Source organism: Orcinus orca, chromosome 16 (assembly GCF_937001465.1).
Source record: "Orcinus orca chromosome 16, mOrcOrc1.1, whole genome shotgun sequence".
Classification (NCBI taxonomy): domain Eukaryota; kingdom Metazoa; phylum Chordata; class Mammalia; order Artiodactyla; family Delphinidae; genus Orcinus; species Orcinus orca.
Genome location: NC_064574.1, coordinates 6,080,163 through 6,108,099, shown reverse-complemented (window position 1 = coordinate 6,108,099; position 27,937 = coordinate 6,080,163). Strand labels below are relative to the sequence as shown.

The window sequence follows — 27,937 nt, the reverse complement described above, 5'->3', positions numbered from 1 at the left end:
GGGAGGCAGCGCAGCCCTGTCTCCGTCTTACATTCACCCGCTCCGGACGGGAGGTCTGGTGTCTGCTTCCCTCCCAGCCTAAGCCTAACGTATAGCTGGACTGCAACGCAACTCGACTTCCTACCTAACGCCAGCGCCTTGTGGCTGCCCCCAAGGGGAGGGGAGTTTGAGAAGGACCCCCCCACCCCCGTCCCGCCTCCAAGCCCAACTTGCACTGCAGGGTCTGGAAACTGCCCAGAGCACCCACTCTCCCTTCCTGGCAGGACAACTTGCCTGTTTGCAGGTTCAGGTCCTGCAGGGCTGGCGATGGGTGTCTGGGGGCCGGGGACCCTCCAGGCGCACAGGCTGCTCCTTGTTCACTGAGGCAACAGTCCCCTAGTCGCTATGGCAAGGAAGTTAATGAATGCATCTATTTCGAATAACTAAAACCTAGGACCCCATTCAAGTCGCCCTGATACTTTCATCCTTAAAAAGCTAACTTCTGGTGTTTCGTTTTATTAGTCTATGCCTATATGTTTCGTTTTATTAGCCTATGCCCCAGGGGCGGGGGGAAGGAATGCCAAAGAGTGATAAGAAGAGGGGGAAGTTGGGGGAAGGGATGGGAGGGGTCTCGGCCCACCCTTCCGAGAGGAGAAAACCTGGATGTCACTTTCTCTCTTTTTTTTTGGTGGCGGTATAAAATTAGCACAGTCAAGTAAATGTGTTATAAACACAAAGACGCTGCCAGAAGGCGAAGTGCCTTAAGTTAACGGAGGGAAGATGGCGGGAGAAGGTTCTGGGCAGGGGGAGGGCAGTCAGATGAAAGGGGGCGGGGAGCTCTGCAACCTTCCTACTCAGTGTCCCGTAACCAGAGGGAAAAGCCATTTCCCTGCGAACGTACATCTGCAGGGTGTCTAGACAGTCATAAAGAGGACAATTAAAGAAAGAAAAAAGCCGCAAGCCCCCGTCGCCCCTCACCTCCCCTCGCCAGGGCACCGGGTGCAACCCGCTCACTGCCCAAACCGGTGAAAAATTATAAAAGCACGAAGAGGCAGCGTGGGCGAGGGGGAGGCCGGGGCAGTCTGGGCCGAAAACAGTTTATGAGCAAGTGTTTGGAAATTCTGCTTTAAATAAGCCGGTAAATGAATTCAACCTTGTCAGATCGCTCTCCCTCACGCAGACCAAATATCCCGCTGGCGTGCTGTCTAGACACAGATAACAAAGGACTTTTTACGGCGGCCCAGAGACGCGCTGACAAAGTCGCCATTTAAAGATGCAGTATTGCTTTCTCCGTCGAAACCATTTGTCAGATGGACTTCAATGAAAACGCTAAGTTAATGGTCTGTTTTGGGGTCTGCCGGTGGACGGGGCGGGGAGGGGCTTGGGCCGCCCCGGAGAAATAGAAAACACATCATCTCTGATTGGGCCGCCCTCCAGGTGGCCTGGAGAAGAGGACTTGTACGTGGCCCACCGGCACATAATTCTCGCTCTTCTTGTTCTAAGAAGCCGGCTGCTAAAATGTTGCTAACACCCAGGCTGGGCAGGGTTACATTAAAAAGCATGGGCAGGGCTTCCCTGGTGGCACAGTGGTTGGGAGTCCGCCTGCCGATGCAGGGGACACGGGTACGTGCCCCGGTCCGGGAAGATCCCACATGCCGCGGAGCGGCTGGGCGCGTGAGCCATGGCCGCTGGGCCTGCGCATCCGGAGCCTGTGCTCCGCAGCGGGAGAGGCCACAGCAGTGAGAGTCCCGAGTACCGCAAAAAAAAAAAAAAAAAAAAAGCATGGGCGGGGGCTGTGGGTGGGATGAGAACTTGTCTCCACCTGCCTCTGTGGGGGGAAAGACACGGAGAATAAACGGGGAGGAGGAATTTGGCGTCACCTCCAACCGTGCATTTTGCAGGAGCGGCCCTTGCCCCTGTTGTAGAGTCGCAGCAAAACAGGCAAAAAGTCCTCCCTTCCCAGGCAAGGACGGTGTCGGGGGTGGGCCGGCCTCAGGGGTGCATCCTTTGGACACGTTCAGTGTACCCCAAACCCCCCCAAAACCAGAGGATGTGCCTCTACTCGGCCAGGTCAGGTCAGAGGGAGGAGAAACCGCACCCAAGCTCGTGGGCTCCAGCCCAGGGCGTGTGCAGGACCTGGGGCGCCCAGACGGGGCGGGTCCCTGACATGGGGTCTCCGGTCTCTTCAATTCAGATTTGCCAACTTCTAGAGGAAGGCCTGGTGCCCACTGGTGCCCAATGCGGGGTCATTCTTTCCATCAACCCTCACCGCCTTCTCTGCCAGGGTGCTGGGTTTCTGTCCTCCCCCGTCTCTCAAACTAGCGGAGTCCAGACCCTGGAGCCAGACGGACACAGAGCAAACCCCAGCTCCACCGCTTTCAGGCTACGTGGCCCAAAGCAGGTTGCCTCTCTGAGCCTGTTTCCCCACCTGTGCAGCAGGGTCCCGGCCACCTGCCCAGAAGGGCTGTCGTGAGGATTAAATGCCCCCGCCACTGGCCCGGCATCCTGCAGGCCCAGTCCCAGGTCCGGGCCTCGCTGCCCTCACCTGTGAAGTGGGTACCAGCCTCCTTCACACGCTGGGAGGAGGAGAAAGTGAGGACACAAGGCACATGGTCCGTAAACAAAACACCGCCAGGATTGGGACGCTCACCAATGAAAGCTGTCTACACTGTCCGCTGGGGAGGTCAGCGTGCTGATGACATAAAGCATCAGCAGCCTCCCACGCTGGTCCTTACAGGGACCCTGATCCACTCAAATAAACGGGGGATTGACTGTGGGCTATATGTCAGAGGACTAATGAATGGAGTGTTTCCTCCCTTATTTGGTTTTGGTTTCCAGACTCATTTTTAATAACTGCTTTTCCAGAGGCTGCTTCTCCCACAGTGAACAGCCCACAGGCTCCGCCGTCTGTAGGCAGAACCTCTGGTTTCACCCAGATACACGGATGTGGAGGTTCTGCAAGACATCCACTGCCACGGGGTATATGACACCGGGGTTTAGAACGGTGTTCTCTTTGGTCAAGGGGTTCAACCGAGGCAACGGGAAACGGGAGCCCGCGGTCTCTTGTGCCTGGGACAGGGCTGAAGCTGGAAGGATGGGAGAGGCCGGCTGGGTCAGCACGGCCATTTAACAACTGGACCCCAAGGCCAGGGCCACTGGGGATGCGACTTGCCCAGGTGACCCAGCCAGAACTAGAAAGAACCCAGATACTTCCTGCACTGGTGAGTCCCTCCTACACACACCTGCTGCCACTCTCATCTGGCAACCACAGCAGACATTACTAATCAATGACTGCACATTCCCCGAGCCCAGCACAGGCCTCTGGGAGCCTCCTGTCCCCAGTGTCCCAGGAAGTAAGTAAAATGTTCTCTGTCAACTCTTTTCCAAACACAGTCGTGGGGAGTCTTTGACCCGAAAGGAAATGATAAAACACGGGCAGGAACTAGGAGAACTCCTGCAGGACCAGGTCCAGGGCAGCTGGGAGGACCACTGATGGGCTGGGCCCCAGGGATCACAGACACCCACAGAAATGTCCAGCCTCTCTCCATACCTTTGCCCACACGGGTTCCTACTCTGCCTGCCTCTCTCCACCCTGCTCTGCTTTCCCGAACTCACCTCAGACCCCCAGGGCCTCCCAGAAGGCTCCTGGGAGGCTGGGGCAGCTCTCTCCACCAGTGGAGGAAAGTGTCCAGGGGCGGAAACCAAGTTCTCCTCACCAGGCTCAGGGACAGCCTCTGTCCCTGACCATTCTGGGTCCTGTGTCCCTCTGTCTTGCCGTCAGCTCTGAGCACCTTGAGGTCAGCCTAGTGGTCCAGGTCCTTCTGTAACCTCTGTCTTCACCATAACCTTGAGCCCATCCTCCCTCCCCTTATACCCGGTCCAACCGTCATCCCTGGTATCATGGACCTCGACAGGACCGCCCCTCGCTGCCCCCCCGCCTCAAGCCCGTTCTCCACTCTGCAGCTGGAGATGGGCGTCCACTGGACCCTGTTACCCCTCCCCTGCTCTAAACCCTTGCAGGGCTCCCCAGTACTCAAACTCCCCTGAAACGAGGCGAGATCAGACCCCATCCTCCCAACTCTAACGGCCCCCTCTTCACCCATCAGCTCCAGCTACCATGGTGGCTTTGAAGGTCCCAAAGGCACACTTTTTCTGGCTTCAGCAGGAAATCTTCATCCCTGAGATGAAATCCTGCTTCTCCTTCCCCAAGGCTGGGCCAACAGGTACTGTGGCCTGACTGGGTGATGAGCGCCATGTGGCACTCCGATTCTGGGGGCTTCCCCCCAGCACAGCAGAGCTGGGAGGGGCCTCCTGGTGAGAACACGCCATTCAGAGAGGGCAAGCGACTGGCTACATCACACAGCACCAAGTCCTGGCCCGAGCCGAGCCCCACCGGCCTGACTCCCATCCTGGGCATGTTGCCCCCACCCCAGCCCCAGGCCTCCACGGCTGCCCCTACCTCCCAGTGCCATCCTCCACTCGAAGATGCTTCTCTTCCTAACTGCGATGGCCTCTGCCCAGGCTGCCTACTGCCTCTGAATTCCCCAGGGGAGGGGGCTCATTCCAAGACTGAACCATGTCACAATCACCAACAGCAAGAGGGACGGCACTCACTTGGTGCCAGGCAGGGAATGTGGACAATCTCATGTGTGTCCCCATTTCACAGATGAGGCAACCGAGGCTCTAAGTGGTTACAGACTTTGCCAGCCAAGAACCAGGCCTAGAACCTGAGCTTCAAACTGGAGGTTCTGCATCTCTCCTCAGCCAGTGCCAGCTCCCGGGCAATGAGCTTCCTGTCAACAAAGGCCACAAGACAAGGTGGCTTTGGGCTCCCAGCTTAGTGATGTTTTGGTCCGCCTCACCCTTGACGAAGCACCCAGACATCGGGAGCGCCCTGAGCAGGTGGCGGCTGGAGGCCGGGGGATGTGGTACGGCTGTGTCTCTTCCCACGGGGTTTCTTGGGCTCAGGCCGGGCCAGGCACTGCCCTTGGGACCTGGCTGGCAGCCTGGCCCAGATCTCCTGGCATGGGCCGCAGGACTTTATTTAGACAGCGTCCGCTGGGCAGCTTCGGGCGCACAGGCCCGAGGGGGCGTAGCTCCGTCGGGTTTCATGGTGCGTCTGCGCCGGGAGCTGCCCCCGTCATTATAAATCCGTGCATGTTTTGCTGGGAGGCTGGTCACTGGCCGAGCAGGGGAGACAATGGGCTGCCTCCTTTGAAATGGGTGTCTCTTCACCCACCCCCACCCCTTTCTTCTTTCGGGGAAGATTTCTTCCTGCCTCGGCCCAAATCCCACTCTCTGGGGCCTCTCCCCAACCCCTGACCCTCCAGAACAAAAGGGAGCGTGAGTGTCTAGACCGCCAGTCTGAATGTGAGAAGGGGGCATTGTATGACCAGGACGGAGGCCTGGCCTCCCAGGCGGAAAGGTTGGGGAGTTGGGTGGGGGGCGCGGGAGGGGCGTGGTGAAGGCCTGACACCTCTCGGGTCCCCTACGCTCGCTGCCTGTCCCTCCTGGGACAGAGATGTGGCCAGAGCTCAGCCCCGAGGATCCAGCCTGGGTGACATGCCATCCCCAAACTAAATGCAGGGAATTCCTTAGCCTGTCACTAAAACGTTCATTCACTCGAGGAGCTAATTCACAGGAAGGCCCCGGAGCAGTGCCTGAATCCAGGCGTGGCCGTAAATGTCAGCTGTTTATCTCGATCAGTTTAGAAGCTTCACGTGTATTTTGGGCTGAGGGGACCAGGGTGGAGAGTCCCCAGCAGGGACCCTGGCGTCTTCCAGCATCTGGAAGGCCTTGCTCCGAGTAGGGGAGGGGACGTGTTCCTGGACACCTGGGTGGTGAACACTGGCTGTGTGACTCCAGGTTCCTACTCACCCTCTCTGGGCCTCTGGGACACCTTGTCTGTAAAAAGAGGCTCGAATAAGATCTGTGGTTTTTCAGACCATGTTTCACCAGCAAGGACCTTCAATTCAATGAAAGTCTGACCCAGGAGCTTCGCGGTATCAAATGGACACAGAAGCAGCACTACTCGGCCGATGTGAGCCCCAGAGGTGAGTGGCTGCGTCTCCCATAGCAGCTGAGATCCAGCGGGCGCTGGCCCGGCCTCTCCAACGGCCATCAGAGGTGAAGGCGCAGGCTGCTGTCCAGGCAACCAGCATCAGCAGGAGGTCCCCAGGCGGGCCTCAGACCCCATGTCTCAGTGGGGAGACGAGGCACGGGCAAGCTGGAGGGGACGTCTTCCTCCCCCTCGCAAAAACCGCTGCAGGGGAGGGAGCTGCACCCCTCCCTCCAACCACTGCTACCTGCCCATCAGCCTGCAGTGCAGATGCCTGGAAACAGACCTGCGGAGTAAACTCATTTCCACGTGATGGGGCTGTGGGCGTTTACACTTTTGTCTTTGTCATTTATCAAATTCTTCGAATTTTTCTTAAATAAGGAGCACATATCACTTTTTTCTATCAGAAGAACCGGGCTATTTTCACTGTGAAATCAGCGTTATCTCTTTAGGGCTGGTATACATTGCTCTGGGCGTTCCGAGGGGTCCGTTTAGAAACACGAGCAGAAGCTTGAACAGCAAGCACACGGGTTAGCCCTGTGACTCCACTGCCTGGCATCTATCTGTTCTAGGAAACCTCAGAGAGGGGACAAAGGCTTCAAGGCCAGCCCTGACCCACTAGAACCCCTGGGGATGGGCCCTGGATGCCAGCATTGCTGGGGCCCCAGCTGACGAGAATCCAGGACTCTGTGTTCTTGAATCTGTATCTCCTACAAGAAAACCTATAAAAATGCGGATTCCTGGCCCACCCCAGGTTTCTGGATCAGTGCCCCAGAGGGAAAGTCGCGAAGTTCCTCTTGTTCAGCTCCATATCTGAGTTAAGAACAAATGCATGTGATAAAACGGGCTGCACTGGTCCCACAGGATAACCTCAGTTTACAAGGCTGATGGAAAAGCAAAGGAAACAGAGAAAGACGGTCCCAGCCCCCCGCCCCGCCCGCCTCTCCCTTTTCCTGTGGGACCTTGGAAAAGCTGTTACACTTGCATTGGTTTCCTTACTTCCTGTCTGCCCCACTCAAGTGAGTCTGCCTTTTACATGGCTGTGAACTTCCAGAGTCTTAGGCCCAACACATAGTAGTTGCTCAGTAAATGTGTCAAATGAATTCACGAGTGAAGGAATGAAATATTCAGGCAAACTACCCATCAGTAAGGTTCCTAATGAGCACAAAATTACAGATGACACACCCACCCCATCCAGCCTTCCAGTACCCCTAGGATGGGCCGAGGGCTCTTGCATCCACAGATGGGTGCCCCATAGATGCCTTGAGTGGGGCACTGGCCAGGAGCCCTGGGCAGGCTCTCTAGGGGAAGGGGTGGATTCAGGAGGGTCAAAGTCCCCAGAGGTGCTGCAGGCCTGAGTCATCAAGGGTCTCTGGGCCGGTAGACGGGAAGGTAAAGGAGGTGCTGGGGGAGCCCAGGCTGGCAGGCCCATGGGCAGGGTCTGGAGAGGCCCCCTTGAGGCAGCAGCTCCTCCCATCCCCCAGAACTCCTCTCCTGGTCCCTCAGGGGTGGGGGAAGGGCAAACTTTTCCCCCAAAGAAATCACTCCTCTGCTGTGGAAAACTAACAGGTCAGAGTGGAGATGGGCAGATGCCCACACCCTCCACACTCCCAGAGCAGGGAAGAAACCGGCCCGAGGCTGCAGAGCAAGCTGGGGCCAGGTCCACGTCTCCTGGTCTAGGTTTTGTCCCTGACACACATACAACACAGGGGCCCAGACTCACCTCGCTGGTGCCCATAGCCTCAGCTCTAACGCCGCCCCGACTGCACGGCCATGGACAACTGTGCCTCTACTTCCTCTGGCAAGTGGGGTGAACACAACCCTGAGTGTGCCTGGGAGGGGCTGGTACCTGTAATCTCACGGGAGAAACCTCTCCCTGGGTAGAACTCCTACTCATGCCTCAAGGTCCCGTCTAACTTTTCCCACTGGAGCCAAGGGCTTCCACATCACTCTCCCCTCCCTTCTCACAGGCAGGTCCTGCGGCGGGTGTAGCCATCTCTCTCTCAATACTGGCCACGTCTTAAACCACAGAAGAGGCTGCATTTCCGAAGCATCTACGAGGCGCCCACTGCTCAGCTAAGCACGTCTTCTCTCCTGTAATCCTCACTACGACCCCATAACGTGGGGGACTCTCACCACCCCCACTGTGCAGAGGCGGAAGCAGAAACCCCGAGAGCAGGAGCGGCACCGAGGACCGTCTCCTAGGCTGCGGCGGGCAGACCCATGCCCCCTGCTCCCTGGGTCTGGGTCCTCAGTGACCACTCACTCCCTGCACGCTGGGCCTGGCCTCACCAAGGGCTCCAAATGCTGCTGCTGCCGCTTCAGGGCAGATCAGATGCGCCCGTGAATCATGGGGGCGGGCGGATAACCACGGGGCAGCCTGGTCCTGCCCCCCAGAAGCCCCCTCCTCTGCTCCTTCAGGGAAGCCCGGTCTCCACCTGGCCTGTGGCCGGCAGGGGATGACATGGCCACTCCTGGCCGCAGGAGGAATTCCGCGAGGGCTGAGGCTGCCAGATGGAGCAGAGGCAGGACGGCTCTGCCACGCCGGCCGGCACCGCGAGCTCGGCACCCGCGGGCAGGGTGGCCTGCGGAAGCCTGGAGGCTGGGGCCCCTCTGTCCACTCTCCAGGGTGGAGGGAAAAGGCAGAGCTCTGGGAACCCCAGGCCACCATCCCTCCTTCCTGTTGCTGACCGGCAAGGCTGATGAGATCCTGGGCCGAGCCCGTAGCCCACACGGATACATAAGCGGAGCTGAAGCCACGCTGCTGGGATTCAGGTCCCGGCCCTGCCCCTCGGCAGCCACGAGCCGGAAGCCCGGCGCCCTCTCGACCTCAGCACGTGTGCGTCTGTACACAGGGACTAACAACCTTCGTCCTGCCTGCCGGGGGCGCCGGGAGGATCCCACGTCACAGGGAGAGTCCCGGGCCGCGTTCCTGGGGACACGGTGGGGCTGCCTAAGTGCTGCAAGCAACTGTTGATTTAGTCCTTGCTGTGGTTTGAGGTCTCGGGGGAAACGGTCAAAGCAAAATGGACCCAGAGGGGAATCAGGGCCCAAAGAGGCAGCACAAAGGCCAGATGGGGCCCAAAGCAGCGGTACCACGCCGGCCATGCTCACCTGTGAGCAGGCCGGGTGCCTCTGCCCCTGCACTCCCGCCCAGGGGCCGGGACCTACGATGCCCGCCGCACACCAGGATCCTTCACATTCCAGCCAAGCTGCGATGCCTCTGTGGGCTGCAATAAAAATTCCTAGACAGGTAGTCAGGGACGAGGCGGGCCCCAGATGAGCAGGGAGGGCAGGCACCAGGGCCGTGTGCTCTCCGCTGCCCCACGGGTAGGGTCAGTGGGTTCAAGGAGCCACCTGTTTGCCCTTTCCTCTCAGTTCTTTAGGACCAGACCCAGGCCCAGGGTCTGAGACCTGGGGTCCGGGTGCGGGAAGGTCTCCGAGTCAGGGGCTCTTTAGGAAGAAGCCTAGCTCACACCCCAGCTGGAGCAGCCTCACGGGGTCGGGCCCCCAGGGAGCCTTGACACCACTAAGAGGCTCAATTCTAGTCTCACGTGGGGTCTTCAAACAGCTCCCGCCACCGTCTGTCACGTGCAAACTGTTTTTTTTCTTTTTTTAACACTGATTGATTGATTGATTTTTTTCTATTTTTTTGGCTGCAACACGTGGCAAGGTGGGATCTTGGTTCCCCAACCAGGGATGGAACCCACGCCTTCTGCAGTGGAAGTGCAGAGTCTTAACCACTGGACCGCTAGGGGATTTCCACATGCAAACTGTTCGGAAAATAGGAGAAATAAGCACAGCTCTGCCAAACCCCAAGCCAGGCAGGTGGCAGAACTTCCCCCAACGACGGGACACGTCCCAGCAGTGACCAGGTGATGCTGGGGGCATCTCAGCCAGAGGGCAGGAGCCCACACCCGCCGCGAGGCCCCGGCCGGAGCTGGACCCACCGGGCCCTGCGCTTCCCTTTCTTCCCACTGTGTCTCCCTCTCCCCAGAGCCGAAAAGGTGCATTAGCAGGCTACGTAATAAATCACAGGTCTATTCTGCAAAACATCAAATCATTTCAGGCAGCGCAGGGCAATTAAGTTAAGGAGATTTTTCCCATTACAAAGAAAGAACGTAGAAATTTTGATTCAAACACACACCGAGATCCGGATGACGCACAGCTGTGCGGGGAAGGTCGTGGACACCCCGGCCCCAGAGCACTCCTGTGCAAACCACGGCCCTGAGATCTGGTGGGGCAGTGGGTTTGCTTCTCCCCACTAGCACCTTCCTGAGGATAAAGCTGGAGCCCGTCACCTGCCGGAAGCTGCTCGGAGCTGTCTGTCTGGGGGAAGGATGAGAGTTTCCCCTCCATCCATAACTCTACCCATGAACCTTCTCCTCGGGTTCCCGCCCATGACGCGACCCCGTGACCTAGATCTCATTAGAACTGAGTTGACCCCGACCTTCAAACGGCCGGGTGACCTTAGAGGGGCAAAGAGCAGAGTGCTTCTACTCTGCAGGAGGTGCCGTGAGTCTGTAATTGCTTATTAAAGACCCCCGAGGACTCCTCGGGGCGCGCATCTTAAACATCACGTCAACCTGCCTTCCTGACCTTTGCCATTTCCAAATACCCCGTTAAAGGAACTTAAATTCCTTGATATTTTAAAAAAATAAATACTCGATCGACTGAGTTTTACTACTTAGCCTTGTTTTAAACAACACTCATGAAGTCAATGATGTGCTGTTTTTGCTTGTTCCGCTCTTCCGTATTTACATTTAACATACATTAACCTAAGAAAAGAACCATTAAATATGAAATACCCATCCACATGCCATCTAAAATTTTCTCATGGGCTGCCAGTTTGCTTTGGGTCTGTCGATTTCTTTGACCTTACAAGGTCAGGTACTTATGACCCAAGTGACTTCTGTCCTCTGAGTCCCAGCCCGCAAGTCTGAAAAACAGATCTAGGAACGGCAGCTCCTGCAAAACTGCATGTCGCACGGTGCCTGGCATTCACTAAATACCTGGCGTGAGCTATGTGTTGTCACGTACAGCCCCCAAAATTCAGAACGCTTACTAACATCCCCATTTTACAGACGAAGAACTGAGGCCTGGCGGCCACGAAGCTGGTAACCAACACAGCCACGATTCTGAACTGGCACTTGGCCTCGGAAGCCATTCTGCGGGTATCCTTTTCTTCTTCAGGGAATGCTCGAGTCCCAGTGTCGGGGACCCCGTCTGCCAGCTCCACACTCTCCAGTGAGGCATGCCCCAACCTCCAGGACATACAGCTCCATCCCGAGGTCCGAGCCATCCGTCAGCCATCAGCCGTAAGGAACTCAGCCTGGGTGCTCTCTGCTTGAGTAACCGCCTCCCCCAGACATGATTCATACCTGTCTGGGGTCACCCACATCCTCATTCCCTGCAAAGGAATGCGGGCCAGGTGAGGCGGGCTGGCGAGCTGGCATCTGTGGCTGGCGGGGCCGTGCCAGGTGGCGGCAGAGGTGTAGCCTGCTGAGTTTCCAAAGCCTCTGCCACCACCCTGAGTCTCCCTGGCTAGGGCTGGACAGGTGCCCAGGCCCCAAGTGCCCGTTTATGGGGCTCAGATTCAGGTTATAAAAGCTCTTCCCCACGAAGGCGCCTGGAATTCCACCCTTAGATAGTCATTCCTCTGGGTCCACATGCCCCTTTTACGGGGCTTTTCCCTGTTTGAATGGCAGCCCTGTGGTTCATCCACACAATTGAATGCCTCTCAGAAATAAAAAGGAATCACTACTGAGACACACAACACGGATGGATCTCAAAGTCAGGAGGCCGAGTGAAAGAAGCCAAACAAAAAGAGTGAACAGGGCTTCCCTGGTGGCGCAGTGGTTGAGAGTCCGCCTGCCGATGCAGGGGACGCGGGTTCGTGCCCCGGTCCGGGAAGATCCCACATGCCGCGGAGCGGCTGGGCCCGTGAGCCATGGCCGCTGAGCCTGCGCGTCCGGAGCCTGTGCTCCGCAACGGGAGAGGCCACAACAGTGAGAGGCCCGCGTACCTCAAAAATAAATAAATAAATAAATAATTAAAAAAAGAGAGTGAACATACAGTGTGACGCCATTTATGCAAAGTTCTCCACTCAGAAAATTTAATCTCTGAGATTAAATTTCAATCTCTGAGATTCTGTGATTGAATCTGCAGTGACTGCCTCGGTGAGGGGCAGGGTGGGGCAGGTACAGCCTGGGAGGGGCCGGGGGCCGGGTGCTGAGACGGAAGGTCCCTCGTCTCCATCTGGGCACTGGTAACATGCACAGACACGTGCCAAACCTCATCACAGTGCACCCTTACGTCTGTGCGCTTTCTGTCTATGAATTATACCTCAACAGACACGTCACAGCAGGGGAAGTGCAGATTCCAAGAGGAAGTTTAACAACTGAAGGGAAGGGAAGGGACAGCCGGGTGAGGTCTGACTGGGTCTTTGCTGCGCCTTCCTTCTCACAAGAGCCTCAGGGTTCAATTAAGCCCGTTGTACAGAGAACAAAATTAAGAAGGGAGGGGAAGGAAAGAAATGGTAGGGGGAGAGGTATGAGCAGGGCTCATCGGGGGCTTCCAGGATGAGAAAATCTTGTGTCTGGAACATTCCGCCTTCAACTGCAAGCCCACCAGTGCCCTGTTCCCGCCTCTGCGGGATTCTCCCTTCCACCCCCCGGGAAAGATACCCTTCAAGAAGAGACGTGCCGCCCCTGGTGAAGCAGAAAGCCACACGTTGGTAGCCAAGAACCCAGAAGGCAAAGGTAGGGGCAGCTCACGCTGAAAGGTGGGTTAAAGGCGTGTCTGGCAGCCACAGGTGGCAGAAGAGGAAGCCAGGACGGTGGGTGCCCAGCCTGATCCTGGTGAAACCGGGGGCCCCTACCATTCCCTGAACTAGACGGTAAGTTACAGGCCCCGGGCCCCCACTCCACCCACCAGACCCCAGGCCTTCCCCTGCACCGCAGCTGGCAGAGGCCTCAGGGGTCGCTCGGCTGCTCGAGCACCCGGCCTGGAAGGACAGGACAGGCGCTGGAAGATGAGGCTGACGCCAGGGCTCACGGGCCCCGCGGTCCTGCTGCCCAGCGCACAGTGACGCGTGCAAGTGTGAGCTCCGGCCTGGCTCACACGGAGTCCCGCCAGCCTGCTCCTTACAATGATGACATTATTAGTGGCAGCGCTCTGATTAGCCACAGAAAGGCTTCAGGTTGAAAACTAGCCCGGATTTCCTCCTTTCCCTCGACTGAATCTCAGTTTCTCCATCTGTAGGCACGGGGTGCAGGCCGGCCCAGCGGGGCTTAACCACAGCCGCACCCTGGAAATTAGCCGGGGAGCTTTAAGAAGCCCCACTCCTGCCTTGGGGTGTGCCTGAGGGTCAGGGTTGCAGACCCCCCAGGGCTTCCATGACCAGCAGGATGGAGAAAGGCTGTAGAGAAGGAGGCTGGAAAGGGACCTCAGTCCTAATGCTCTCTGGACCCTCTCCTCGCGCCCTCTCCCGAGGCACCCTTCTTGGGGAGCCCAGGCCCTGCCCAGCGCCCCACAGGTCACCATGACCCTTTTCTCCCGTCAGCTGCAACCCGACACGGGACAGATTCCTGCTCTCGCTGGCACGGAGCCCCGGGATCGTCGCCGGTGACCATTCCAAGAAGGGGAGCGTGTGCAGGAGGGATGAACAGGACGCAGGCCCAGCTGCAAAAGCCCGAGGGCAAAGGCGGAGAGGCCTGGAGTCGGCCACAGCCTTACACGGGCGACAGGCGGTTCTGAAGCTGGGGGGACGGCGGGCAAAGCACAGACTTTGGAGTCCCGCAGCCCAAGTTCAAATCCTGCTCTGCTCCTGGCTGGTGATCTCCGCCCCCTGGCACATGCCTTAGCTCCGCTTCCTCCTGTGCCAACGGGGTTGCCCCGAGGGCGTACACGGTGCTTGGTGAGTGTCTGTGACTGTTGGCAGGAATGGCTGGGGTTCGAAAAGCCACAGTGCCACTAAGGCAATCATCAAGGAAACAGACAGAGTTGCTGGACACTGGGGGCTCACTGCCTGAATACTGACTGCCCAGCTCCTCTCCTTTCTTCCTCTTCTTCCTGAAGCCCACCCCCACTCACTTGGGTCTATTCCAGGAGAGGGTTCAGAGCTCATTCTCACTAGACTGCAAAGGAACGCTGCAACATGCATCCCAGGTAAAAATGAAGGCTTCTGTGACATTTGAGTTGGTGACCCCGATTTTAAAGAAAGACAAATGAAGTAATATTGGGGAGCTGAGAGTAACATGGGTAGGGGGCTTGCTCCAGATCTCACCATGAATGAGCCCAGAGGATTGGGAGGGACCCAGGCCTGACAGCTGAAGCCAGGGCCTGGGTCACATCAAAGTGGTGGTACAGCCTTAAGAACTCATAGTAGGGACTGTCCCCGACTCGTCAGGCAGCCCAAGGGCCTCCATGTGACATGACGAGCAGGTGGGGAGTCCCGGTGGCTGCATGCAGGAGCAGTCCCTTCCCTTCCAGGAGTTCTGCAGCCCTTGCCACTGTCCCATGCTGGGATCGATTAGCAATGTCTGTCACGGGCAGCAAGGAGAGTGCTGGTTCAAATGCCACGCACTCATCCCTGATCCACACTTTGAAAGTCACAAAGTGGCTCCATAAGTACCAGCTAAATTCTCCTCTAACTAAAGAGTTATAGGAGCTGGGGATCCACAGATACCCGAGCCAGGACCTTACTCAGTGATGCGGAGGACGGAATACAGTGGAGCAAGTCACACAGATGGAGAATCAACCAGACAAGGAGACTTCAGAAGAGAAATGGCCACAGGAAGAAAGAGTCCTTAACTAAACATAAGCAACTTCTGGGTTATGCACTTGCAGGCAGGGCCCAGATTCACGTGGATGATTGGAAGTTGGACTCATAATTACTCCTCTGCGCCACGTCGCAGGCGACTCTAATTACCCTCTAGATGGGAGGATGGTGACAATTTTATTTAGGGCGAAAAGTAACTAATAAAATTAGACAAAATTAGGAGTTCCACGTGTAAGTCCCCACACGCTACAGATTAATGCAGAGACTTGACAACTGCAAACACCTAATAACTGTCCTTGTTAGAGAAATGAGAGGGGGGACGGGAGTGGTCCCTGACCCTTAAGCCTGGATGTCTGAACTATCCCGTGGTGAACCTAGTGGATAGACTTTTTAAAAAGGCAATGTTCTCTGCATTTGTGGCTTCTGGGTTGAAAGTCTGCTCTAGGTTTGCCTGGGGGTGTCCCTAGATGTCAGCCTGCTCAGAGATTGGGATCCACAAAACACAGGAGAGTTACACCCGAGATAGGAGTGCATTTAGCTGTGGTCCATCAGGACGATCAACAGCAGCAAACGGAGGGGTGTTCAAAGGGCTGGCTGGTGTCATTTCATCGGCTACACTCACCGATGTAATTGACACCCTTTCCATCATCTCGATGCAGCCATCTTTTTCTCCCGTACCGTAAACAGATTAGAAAAAATTGTTTCCCCTGTGGCTGTGACCCCCATCGGCTGCTCAACTCAGCCCCGTATGAATCATTCCCGGCTCACCGCGACTGGGTTCTGAAATGACTGGACGATAACGGGGCAGCACAGACACCAATAAATGAATCATGCCTTCCACAAGACCAAACCTTTGGCTTTTACAGACACCAATTTACAGAGTAGAAAGAAAAGAACAAAGAAATTACTCAGGGTGTTTGCGCAAAGTTGATTCATAGGTTTACAGAATTATTACCGACTAAATTATTTTCAGGAAGGCGATTAGACCCGTGACCAGCTGCAGGACCTCAGCCTGAATTCTCAGACTTGGGAATTCGCAAACTGGGGCAGGGGCAGAAACCAAATTCCTGCAGGGCTCCCCAGGCTGAATGGACCCTCCCTGCCTCCTTCGCTTTCTACTTTCTTCTGGAGGGTTATTTAAGACCTTGATGAAGCCTTGCTGTGTAGCCACATGAGCTGTGTAAAGGAAGTACGCATGTACGCACTTAGTTTTACTAAACGTCTTGGTGTTGACTTTTATTTTTTATTCCTGAAGTGGAGCAGCCATAATAGACCACACAGATTCTCCCTTCTGTGATCGGGATTTTGAAATACATCATCTACAACCACCAGACTCTTCCACCGTCTCTCAACTGACGTCCACTGGAGGGACATCAGAGCAAAGCTACTCTACCTGCTATAAAGCTTAGGCAGATGGAGAAATAGCGCTTGCTATGGCCACGTGCAAATTCTGAGCCTCCCCAGTGTAAATGTGGCCTCTGGGACGAATCACCCCACAGGGCTTGGGTTGACGCTGTTGGTCAGGCGTTTGAACGTTATAGGGCAGCTTCAGCACAGTCTGAAAGCATCCCCGTCAGGAATGTCTGACCCTGGTGGGCAAAGTGACATAAGCGAGAACAAAACTGAGCTCACGCCTGGCTGACGCTCTAGGGCAGCCCCACTTACCAGCAGCTGCCCGGACCCTCTCAGGCAAAGCAAGGCAAGGGGAGCGACGGGGCCGTCTTGCGGAATCTACTTCAGATGAGCAGTCAGCAACCAGGTACCCAAGACCAGCGGGGCTGAAAAAACCTCTTTTGGGAAAGGGCAGTTTGCTTTGCCCAAGATGTGCAGGAAAACTGACTGAGCTGCTCGTTTCTATTGCTTCTGAGGACAGAGCCTGGGAACCCTGATTTTACCTCCCTGGGGGAGCCCAGGGCAAAGCACACCTGCAGGGGGTGTGGGGATGTGGTTCCCGCTGTGGCCTCCAGTCGGGGGACCTCCGAGAAGTCTCCTAGCCTTGGGTGGAATGCACACGTCTTAAAATATTCTGCATATCTTATATTATAAATACAAGTCTATATATGTATGTATTTTTTATACCCAATGATATGCAGTTTTACATATTAAAGCACATATTTCTGTATTCTTAACCACTGACACCCACACAGATCCACAGCTGGATCTGTCACTTCTGCCTGCAACCGCAAAGCCAGGGATAGAAACATCAGCTCCTGCAGACCTTAAGGACCTACAGAGACTCTCCTATCCCTGAAGCGTGACAGCGATGATAGAAGGTGACAGATCAAATGCCGGCAGTTACAGAACCTCAGTGCACGCTCCCAGCAGCCATGGGGGTGACGAAGGAACACCATAAATCCACTCTTTCACTCACTGCTTCCTTGTTTACTGAACATCTACTCTGTGCCAAGATCATGCAAAAGTTGTACGCATCCTAAGTAGAACCTGGCACAGCTGCTCCCAGCCCCATCACCACCGAAGTCCGTATTAGGGACAGAAGATATGGGACCGTTTCTCCAAACATCAAAGGCACGTTGGTGTCCTGAACTCATATGACTGTTCAGTGGTTTAAGGTGTATCTGTCCAGCCCCGGGGAGCCCAGCGCCGGTGCCGGGCATGGGGCACCAGGAGACGTTTCCAGAGGACAGTGTAACTTTAACAGCTGTGGCTCAAGGAAGACAGAAGCGAACTTTACCCACAACGTTCAGATCCCAGAGCCCCTGGGAGTTTACACTTGTTACCAAATAATTAAAACTCTATTTTCTGCCAGGAGAACCACTTCCCAAACCCACCGACTACAGTAATAAATGACTATAGTTAAAATACATCTGAAGGTAAAGAAAATCAGACTCCACATTTCCCAATGCTTTCAACATCCTACAAGTGCATTGCAGAGGCACCGATTCTAAGCCAGGTGACCACCCCCTTCCTCCCCCCTCCCACTCCAGTGAAAAACAAATACATATCAGACTTTGCGGAACGTCCAGAAGATCCGATCACCACCTGGTTACCTCGGACGGTGAGTCACAGTAGCTGCCTAACTCCTTGCAACGTGTGGGTCTCACCGTCACATCCGAGCGGACGCCAGCTCCACCGGGGGTGACAAATGGATAGAGCAATCAAAAAACCCTCCGAGTCTGAAACAGCTGTGTGCGGAAAAGAATCGTCCTAGAAATCCCCCTTTTGGGGGCGAGGGGCAGGCCCGGCGATGCACCTGTGTCATTTCTAAGCTCTTAGTGGCACTAAAGTGATGCTGAGAGACCCCTTTCTGCGTGGGTTTCAGTACCTGCCCCCGAGGCAGAGGTGGGGAGGGGGCTGAGGCACGGCTTCCTGCCCCAGACAGTGGAAACGTCACTGGAGCATTCAAAATGTTTTGTGCCCGCGGTGCTTTTCATTGCTGGGCAGTTGTCTTGACAAGCTATGAAGCAGGTGTTAATCTCCCCTCTGTTTCGCAGAGGGCCAAGCGGGGAAGCTTAGGAGGGATCCCCAAAAGGATGGTTTTCCAAGTCTATATCCTGACCACCTCCTGTCCTGCCTGGAATCTTCTAGGAGCCTGCCGGCCCGCCCTGCCCCCTTCCTTCCCCCCTCATACACAAGGTACCAACCAGGCTCGGGGATATAACGAACAAAATGGACCCCAACCTCTCAGCGACCAGAGGGAAGAGAGATGACACAACTCATTACACAATATTCGATACCACGTGATAGGTCTGGAAAGAGACCCACAGGGTGCTCTGGGAGCCCAAACACAGTGACCAGTCTGGGAGCCCGGGGGGCCTCCCCGAAAGACGCTTTGAGGTTGCCCCTGTTTCGGTTTCCTCTCAGCCCTCCTCCCCTGTCCTTACTAGAACGGCAGCCCTTGGAGGGTATGTTTATCTGTGTAGTTGTCCCCTGATGTTCTGCGGTGCCCAGAGCAGCACTTGGAACAGCGCCCGCGGTGCAGGATGAAGCGCTGAATTACTCAGCACCTACGGGATGCTCTGCCCCACGTAGGTCCCCCGTAAAGTCTAGATCTTCATCATCTCACCCTGGCCAGAAGGCTGGCAGTGCTCAGACCCCGGACGGCCTGGAAATCCTAGGAAAGCTAAGCTATGGTCCCTCCAGGAACAGCCCTGGGCCACTTAGCTAGCCCCTGCCACAGGATTGGATGGTGGTGGTCTGGGGGTGCAGGAAGGAGCAGGAGACAGAGACAGCCTGATGCGGGACACATGTTTGGGGGAGACCTTTCCAATGAAAGTCAGCCAGCATGCTGTCCGACTGCGTGCTCTGAGATTTGTTTTTCCCTGATGAATGGGAGTCGGTGTGGTGTCATGGGGAAGAGACCACGGGAGCGTGGGCTGTGGGGTCAGGGAGCTGAGGTTTGAATCCCAACAGAGCATCAGTTCCTGGCTGTGTGACCCGGAGCAAGTGTCTTACCCTCTCTGATCCCGTTTTTGCATCTGCAAATTGGTGATAGCAACAGCTCTCTCACAGAGTTGTTTTGAAGATTGAGAAAAATGCGTCACTAGTACCTGGCACATAATAAGCTCTTCATATCCAACTAGGAAAGCGAGTGGAAACAAAAACCCATCAGTCACCCTGGAAACAGGAGACAGAAGCTGTTCTGCGGCTCCTGGAAAGCCTGGGGATGCCCCCAAACCTTTCTCAACCCATCCCAGGGTGCTGAAGCCCCTGCTCCTCTCGGCAAGCCATTCTGGGACCTTTCCCGGCTTGGTGACAGACACCTCTACCGGTGCCTGACGAGGCCCTGGCAAGACCCTGCCATGTCAGGGCTTGGTTTTGTGGTGCCACCCAAAGGAACGTGAAGTCGACGTGACTTCACGGAGGGCACAGCCCACCTGGGGAGGTGGAAGGGCAGGAGCGAAGACGCGGGTGCTCAGAGGTGGAGCAGTGAAACCCACCGGGGAAGAAAAGATCACGGTCTCTTTCTGATGGCTCGTCCTCCACCCCTGCACCCTCACTTGTTCAAAATGGAAATGAATTTTCAAAGTGAGAGCCTCAGACCATTTGGAGTTTCTGGGCTGTGTGCTCCCAACTGTCTTAGGAATGGACCCTGTGGGGTATCTGGAGTCAGGGTGGTGCTTCTTCATGGCCACATACCCTCCACCCCCAGAGCCCAGTCTCTGACCCCAAAGCAGGCTCTGGATTCCAGTGACCCAGCGGGGGACCCTAAGAGATGTCTGGGCCTTCCTGGGCCAAGGCTGGACCTGCTGGAGGTTTGCCAGCCAGGGACAAGGAAACTCACACAAATATTCAATTACCTCCACTTTCAAGGTCATGGTACCCACATGGGCCTGTTCGTTCCAACATCCCCAACCAGTGCCGGCAGCCCAGCCCCAGGGTGGAGGAACCCTCTTCTGAAGTCCTTCTCAAAAGGCAGAGTGCCAGGGTGTGACCGCTAGGGGACAGGACAAGTGGGTCATCGGGTCTAGTTCACCGCACTGTCACCACCGACTCCCATGAACGCAGAGCCGTGCACACGCCAGGCCACACTCCCCGAGAATCATCTTTGAATCCTCCCAACACCCCAGCACACCGGAGCTGCTGTCACCTAGAGCTACAGATGGGCCAAGTGACAGTGAAAGGTGACACAGCCAGCAAGTCTGGGAGTGGGGCAGAGCTTCCATCCCTCTGGCCCTGGGTCACACTCTTAACCCACTTCAGCCCTCGGGAGAGAGAGGACCTGCGAGCAGGTGAGAAAAGAAGGAATTGTCAGTCCTTAGAATCCAGGAGTTTTACAACAAAACCTAGCTGTCCAGGTCCCTGAAACGGAGAGATCTGGCCTCACAGGGCCCACGTGACAACGGTGAGCCCAGTGGCAGTGGTCCCTCTAGGCAGGACTTCCGTCCGCCATTCTCTGCAGCTCCCCGCTCCGAAACAGAGGATACTGAGTTTGCCACCCTGAACCGTGCTCTGCTGGCCTCTGGAAGGCCCGGAGCAGTGGGGTGCATCCCCTCTGCTCCTCAGGCACACCAAGAGGAGGGGGCACGTGGCACCCAGCCCCACCCCTAGCCAAGCGTCTTCACACGCACACATGCAGGCATGCACGCGACACCTTTTAAAGCACAGAATGTGTCCTCAGCCTTGATCTCCTCCTCAGCACGTGTGCCATACAGGAGCCCAAGGCTGGCAGGAGCACAGTCTCCGAGACTCGGTGCGCCAGAGCTCTTTCTCTTTGCGTGGGACCCCAGGTGCCAAGCTGCCTGCCAACTTCTCTCCGGGTGATGACACCTGGAGACAAGGCCACGCGGGCCCTCTGGCTTGGGCGCCCCCCCCCCCCCGCCCCGTGTCCTCCTCTCCAACACTTCCTTATGTTTTAACAATTGACCAAACCATGGACGTTTAAAAACCCTGAGACGAGGTGGGGCTGGTACACGGAGGTGGTACCTGGGCACACCTGAGCTGGCCGCTCTGGGGTTACTGGGGCTCAAGTGCATCTCACCTTGTCGCGAAGTTAAGCAGCCCCCGCCCCGCCAGCCTCCTCTCCAGGCAGCCTCACACACAGCTGCATCTCCCTTCCTCTCTTTCAAAGGGAGAGTGCATACATTTGCACAACTTATAGGGGAGAAAGTATGTGTATGTGCACTTTTTTCCTTTGTGTCTGTCTCACACGCCCAGAAGAAGCTGTAACCATTCCCAACCTCGAGAGAAGCTGGCCGGAAAGGTAGAAAGGGGTAGCAGCTGAGTGTGTGAGCCCATACGTGTGCGTGTGTGTCGGCATGGGTGTGTGTGCACACGCATGTGTGTGCCTGTGTATGCGTGTGTGCACAAAAGCCATTAGTCATTCTGTGGCTTGACAAACACTAAGCTCACCCCTGCCCGCAGGACGTGCTGGGCGGGGTAGCTGGCTTAACCCAGACTTCCTGGGAAGCTGTGGCCAACGGCCTGACCTGAGATCCAGTCAAAACTCAGCCTCCTATGGCGCCTCAACCTAAAACCCGGACAGTCAGAAAACATATGGGTTAAAAGTCCCAGGTGAGAGGGTCCACAGGGGTAAAAGCTGGTGCCGGCTGGACGTCCACAGTTTAACCGGAAACCTGAAATATCAGCTTTCAAGGGTGCCCGAGTCTTTCCTCCTAATAAATGCAAATCCAAGGCGAAAACCGGAAATCTCATCAAGAAGGAGCCCCAATCCTCCCTGCATGGCACACGAGAGGCGCTCAATAAAGGCTACGTGGATGAGTGGCAGGTGTCACCTTGGGCGTTTACAGGGGCTGATTTTGGAAAGGAACTGAGGATCGTCTTCTCTCCACTGAGATCTGCCCTCCCACCCCCTCCAGCCCCCTCGGAAAAACCAGTAAGTGATTAAAACGGTGGTTCTCAACCAGGGACAATGCGCCCCTCAGAGGGCATCTGGCAAAGGCTGGAGACATTTTTGGTTGTTGCCACTTGCTGGGGGGAGTACAACCCTATTCCTGACACCTAGAGGGTGGAGGCGGGGACGCTGCTGAACAGCCAGCACACAAGACAACCTTCCCTCCCAACAGGGACTTATCTGGCCCGGGCGTCCTAGTGCCAAGGGTGACATACCCTGGATTCCAGCGTTACACATGCACAGCCCATGTGCCACACAAGCCACCAGAAAGTGGGGTTCCTGTGAGTTTCGGAGTCTCTAGTGCGTGGGGATATCTGTTTGGAATCGGAGGAGAGGTCGGGGAAGAGGAATCCGAGGCTCAATGGCTCCGGTTGTGCTAAAAAACCAAGCCACCACCATAGACACTGTCTGCAGAGGTGCAGGGCGCAGCCAGGGCAGGGGCACCTCCCAGGACCCTCCAGAAATGCTGCCACGAGAGCCAACAGCTGTCTGGCCCTACAACTCGCTCTGTCCAGAAGGCACAGTTAGCATCTGTCTGCCCCCAACGGCCTCAGGCAGAAGCTGGAGGAGAAAGACAGGGGGTAATTGCTAAGAGATGCAGCAGAACTGCAAAGAGGTCAAAGAATGCCAAGAAAAATGCAAATGCGTGTGCCAAGAGGAATCCTTTCCTCAAAAGTTGCCACATCGAACTCCCTGGCTGTCATCTCCGGTGGGCTGTCACTTGAGCTGGTTGTTTTCCATTCCAAGAACCCTGGCTCTTTTCCGAAATGGTGTAGTTTTCCGTGGGGTGAGTTCTGAGAACAGCAAAGTCCCATCGGACAGCAGCCCACAGCCCTCGACCCTCAGGAAAGATGGGGGCCCCTGGAGAGTCTTGGCAGTGTCTTGTCAAAGCGAAGACCATCCCAGGTATCTGGCTCCCTCAGGGCCGACCCAGTTCCCGTTCTTCCAGGTGCAAAGGAGACGTTGCTGATTTCCTCCAGCCCTCAAGTTCAAGGTGGACCTACTCTGGGGCCCCTGTTCCATTTTCAAGATGGTGTGTGCGTTCCATGAGAAATAACCCTGGGTCTGAGTCTAGCATTGCTTGGGGACCTGGGACAAAGCTTTCCACCGCCACTTCCCCTCATCTATAAATCGAGGGTATGAACCCCGAGTTTGCCCGGGGTCCGCCCGGGTCTGATATTTGGGGCCGCTGAAGACCCACACCAAGGACCCAGCGCCATTCGAGGGGCAGGAAGCCATTTCCCGCACTGGTGCCTCCAGCCAGACTTTGGAGAGCAGAGGTCTCGTCTTGAAAGACGGTAGAGTTTTTTATTTCAACCATCATGGTCTCGTTTTTCAGATGAGGAAACTGAGGCCCAGGGGGCTTAACGGACCTACCAAGGGCAACCTCTTCTCTTCTAAAAGAGGAGCCACCCGGGCACTGCCCTGCAGACCAACTCCAAATCCAACTTTAACGTTCCAGTTGAACCCCCAGCTCAGATCATGAGAAAGGCACAGCGACCACTGCCCGTTTCTTTTCTCCCTTCAATTTTCCCTTCCCTCCTTCCTTCCTTATTTTTGTATAAAGAAACTCCAGGCCTTTAAAGCAGTCCTCATCAGACTGTTTCCGGGAAATCTGATTAGCACTCGCAACAAACTGTTATATTATACCTGCGCTCTAAAGACCGCTTCCCTCCCTGCCCTGGGCTTTCTTCCAGGAAGTAGAGGGCCGTGTGTAAAAAATACACTGAGCATGATGACTAATGGGCCACCTCAGGGCCAGCTGGAGCGGGCCAGGGTTCCAAGCACTAATAACCTCAAGGGTCCCATTCAGACGCTGAAGCACAGCGGTCAAAACAGGCATCGGACTTAACGGCCTCTCGGTGTCGCGGCCAAAATATTGTCAGGGCTGATCAGCCCAAGAAGGCACAGAAATAAAAATGAATTTTTTAAAAAGTCCTGAACACAAAGAAAGAAGAGCAGAATGTCCGGCCATGCTCAGCCCTCATCACGGATAAGTTCAACCTGACAGTGTGGACCGGGGTGCGGGGAGTTCCCCAAGGCAGTTTTACGGGAGGGGGAAAATGAGGCACGAGGAGTACTTGAGCACCAATCCACTTAGCACCAGAGAGACTCTCCAAACATGTGCGAACATATTTTAATAATATCCTCCTGCATTTCATTAGCCTCCCGAGTTCACAAAGGGCCTTTGGGAAGCAATCTGGTTTAATGCAACTCAATTCCGCAAACGCTGGCTCTGGGCAGGTTCTCCTGGCATCTCGCTGGCCTGGCAAGAGGCAGCTGCGGGGGGGGGGGGGGGGGGGAGGGGTGGTGGTGGTGGTGGTGGTGGTGGTGGTGGTGAGGGAGAGCAAGGCTTTCAATTCCAGGACTGGAGGGAGTGGGGACGGGCAGAAGGAAGGACCCACCACCAACGCCAGCCAGCCTGCCCCAGCAGGGCCGGTCATGGGTTATTTTTACCCCTTGCGCCTCACTGTACAGGCTCAGGGGTCGAAAACTGTGGCAGCCGCCTGCGGAAACTGGCTTATGAGTCACCCAGTGACTGCCCTCGCTCGGTGGCGGCTGCCTCTGGACTCCTGGTCCCAGATGGAAGAAGGCTGGCCCCAGCAGGGAAGGGCTGTGTGCCACCCTCGCCTGGGGAGATTAGGGGAGACCAAGGGGACACTGAAGCTCAGAGACAAGAGGTCTCCAAAGGGTAGGTTAGAAGGCAGTCCCCTGGGGGTGCCAGTCAAATGCCCATCCACCCCAGTGTTCACCTGGGTGGGCTATGTGTGACGGACGTCCAGGCTTATTTGTCTCAACTTCTCCGAGCACAGGGCGAGTCAGCGCCAAGCTTCCAACACTCCCCTCCCCACCCTTGGTCCACCTCCCCCTTTCAGAGCAAGGCAGTCCCAAATACAGACAGCCCCAAACTTTGACTCATTTGTAACCACCGTCCCAGCCAGACTGAGCCAAGCTGTCCAGACAGAAGCTATTTATAGGTGCGTCGGGGACACAGACAATCACACAATGACACACACTCAGGATCCACGTTCGCCAGACCCGCCAGCGCTGAGCCCTGGATTCAGACACCTGGACGCAAATGGTCCCCAGACCCCCAGAGAGATGCACACACTCAAGAGAGGCACCCAGACCCGGACACAGAGAGACCCTGAGACCCACTCGGGCACACACACTCCTGGGGCAGCCCGCGAGCCAGACACACAGACACGACAGAGAGAGGGACGCCGAGACCTAGACCGAGACACCCAGACACGCACACTCCACAGACGTACGGAAACCCACTCACACAGACCGAGACCCACAGAGCCACGCACGCTCCAGACACACACCCGGAGCCCCAGGCACCGCGCAGGCCAGACAGTGTCTCACACGCCTGACACCCCCCTGCCCCCAATCCAAAGTTGATAAAGAGCCGGCCTAATTGCTCCATCGCGACTGCCCTTTAGGGAAATAAAATGGAAACTTCACGGATCCACCCGCCCCAGCCCTCCCGCGCCGGGCGCCCCGCCGCCCTCTGCGCAGCTCGGCCCCGGGTCCGAGTCCTGGCGGGCGGGGCGCGGGCAGCGGGGGCCGTGCCAGGCTCGCAGCGCCGCGGGACAAAGCCGGGACGGCCGCCAGCTGCCGCGAGCCGGGAGGGCGCGCCCCGGGCGCGGCGGGCGCAGCCGGGGCGCGGGGCGCACGGCCCGAGGGGGCGCGCACGGCCCAGGCCCCCGCCCGCATTTGCGCCTCGACTCGGGGTCCGAGCCTGACGGGGCCTCCGGGGAGGGGGGCGCGGGGTCACTCACTGATCTCCATGCTCTGGAACAAAGAGCGTTTGCAGTTGCACGTGCAGGAGACATTGGGCTGCCCGGCGGCGGCGGCGGCGGCGGTGCTGTTGACCCCCATCAAGCGGTGCATGGACGGCGCGGCGGCGCGGCGCGGGGCGCAGAGGGCTCGGGGGCGGCCGGGGGGGGCTCCGGCCGGCGCCCGGCGCTCGGGCCCCGCATGCAGGAGGCGCGCGGCGGGGAAGGCGCGCCCCGGCTCGCCGGGCTCGGGGCGCCGCCAAGTTCCCGGGGCGCCGCGGGACTCAGTGCTCGGGGCCGCGCTCCCCTGCGCCCCCCGGCTGCCCCTCCGCAGCCCCGGGGGCGTCGGCAGTGCCCGCGGGTGGCGTCCGGGAAATGGGCTGGCAGCCGGGGCGCGCGCTGCCGCCGGGGCTGAGCCTCCGCTGCTGGCTTCCCCCAGCCGAGCGCCTCCGCCGCCGCCGCCGCCGCCGCCGCCTCCTCCTCATTCAAGTCCAAGGAGATCGGGTTTCGCTCCGAGACCGCGGTCGGAGGCAGGCAGACGGTCTGACGTCAGCGCTAGACGGGGCTGCCGGTTCCCACCGCGCGGGGGCCGGGGAGGGGGCGCGCGCTGCGCCAATCCCCGCCGAGGTTCCCCCGCACCCCTTCCCCGGGCCGCGGGGCGGGGTGACGGGGAAGGGGGCGGGCTCTTAAAGGGCCAGAGCAAGGCGGCCCGCGTAGACCCAGGACCCGCGCGGCGGAGGAAGGGCGCAGCGTCCCCTCCCCTACGGGGGTCCGTTAGGAAGCTCTGCCTGGCACAGACCAGGCCCGGGGCCGCGGGATTGTGTCCCAGCCATCGCGGGTGCGTTCCTCCCAACCCGGTCCCCGGGGTCCTTGACCGAGGCTCTCGGGGGGAAGCTTGTCCCCCACCCCCCCAGAGAAGCACGATGTCCCTGGGACTCGGGGCAGGGGAAATTAAGGGAAGGGGGGAGCCCTCCAGGTTACCCATTACCTGATTTCGCAGTAAGCTCCCCGACTCCAGATCTGCAGCCCCAGGAGGCCCCAAGCCCACTGCGCCCCCCGCGCACTTTAACCCGACCAAGAGGAGGTAGACTGGGGAAAACTGGAACTCGCGTAGGCACGCCCCGGACAGCACCGAGAAACGCCCGGGAGCCCTTGTCATGTAAATACGTGTCCGGGACTCGTAACTTCCCAGCCGGCGGGGCCCGGAGCAAATCCACACCCAACGTCTGGTGCCCGAGGGGCCGCCGGCTTGGGGCGGGGGGGCGGGGAAGGGGCACAGCTCGGGAGTTCTAAAGACGGGGGAGGAAGTGCGGGGGTGTACTTTTATTTCAAGTTTTAATTACAGAAGTGCTGCAAGAACACATTCTCCTGGAATTAAAAAGATATTAAAATATTACGTAAGAGGCCCCCTTCCCTGGCCCATCTCCACATCCTCTCAGCAATTCGGTGTGTCCTCTCCTAGACCCTGCCCGAAATCTCCATTTATTTAACAAGTACTTATTTACCGTGCGCCAGAAACTTATCAACATGAACGCAATCTGACGCCTACTCTGAGGGGCAGAATATTATTATCCCCATTTTACAGACACGGAAAATGGCCAGGGGGTCACTTGCTTAGGGTCACACAATGGAGGAGTCTAAGCTGAACCCAGGTCAGCTCCCCACCCTGGCCCCCGCCCAAATATTTTTAGTTCTTTAAATACCCACAGATCCCTGTAATGCCTGGAGTTTTCCTAATGAGCAGAGAATACTTTTGCATTTGGGAGGGGTAGGTGTTAAAAGTTACTGGCATTTCCTTTTAATAGACTGGAACCAGAGCTGTATCTTGTAGAACTCACTGAATGGCAGCCCCAAAAGTGGTGAGGTCTCTTCCCCAAGGGGGCACAGTGATGCCTCTTGCTTTCTTAGGAGGGCAGGCCCAGAAACTTTTTCTAGAGGGTTCAAGCTCAGGAGTGATTGACTGGTGAGGGAGCCAAGCCCAGGGGCCAGGAAGGGGGGAAGCGCTCAGGGCCTACGGTGGAGGG

The 27,937-nt window shown here is 57.0% G+C and overlaps 1 protein-coding gene across 2 annotated transcripts in view; it reads right to left on the bottom strand.

Annotated features, from left to right (window-relative positions):
* PMEPA1 (prostate transmembrane protein, androgen induced 1) overlaps positions 1 to 27,081 on the bottom strand; it is a 58,639-nt gene extending 31,558 nt beyond the window's left edge. The window contains exon 1 of one of the 2 annotated variants that reach the window (XM_049698958.1): positions 26,902 to 27,081. In XM_049698958.1, the coding sequence (XP_049554915.1) occupies positions 26,902 to 27,072 (171 nt within the window). In that variant the 5' untranslated portion in view covers positions 27,073 to 27,081. Of the gene's footprint in view, positions 1 to 25,916; positions 26,523 to 26,901 lie in introns of those variants that run through there. The other variant, XM_004282307.4, reaches the window with a different exon arrangement.
* Between the last annotated feature and the right edge of the window lie 856 nt (positions 27,082 to 27,937).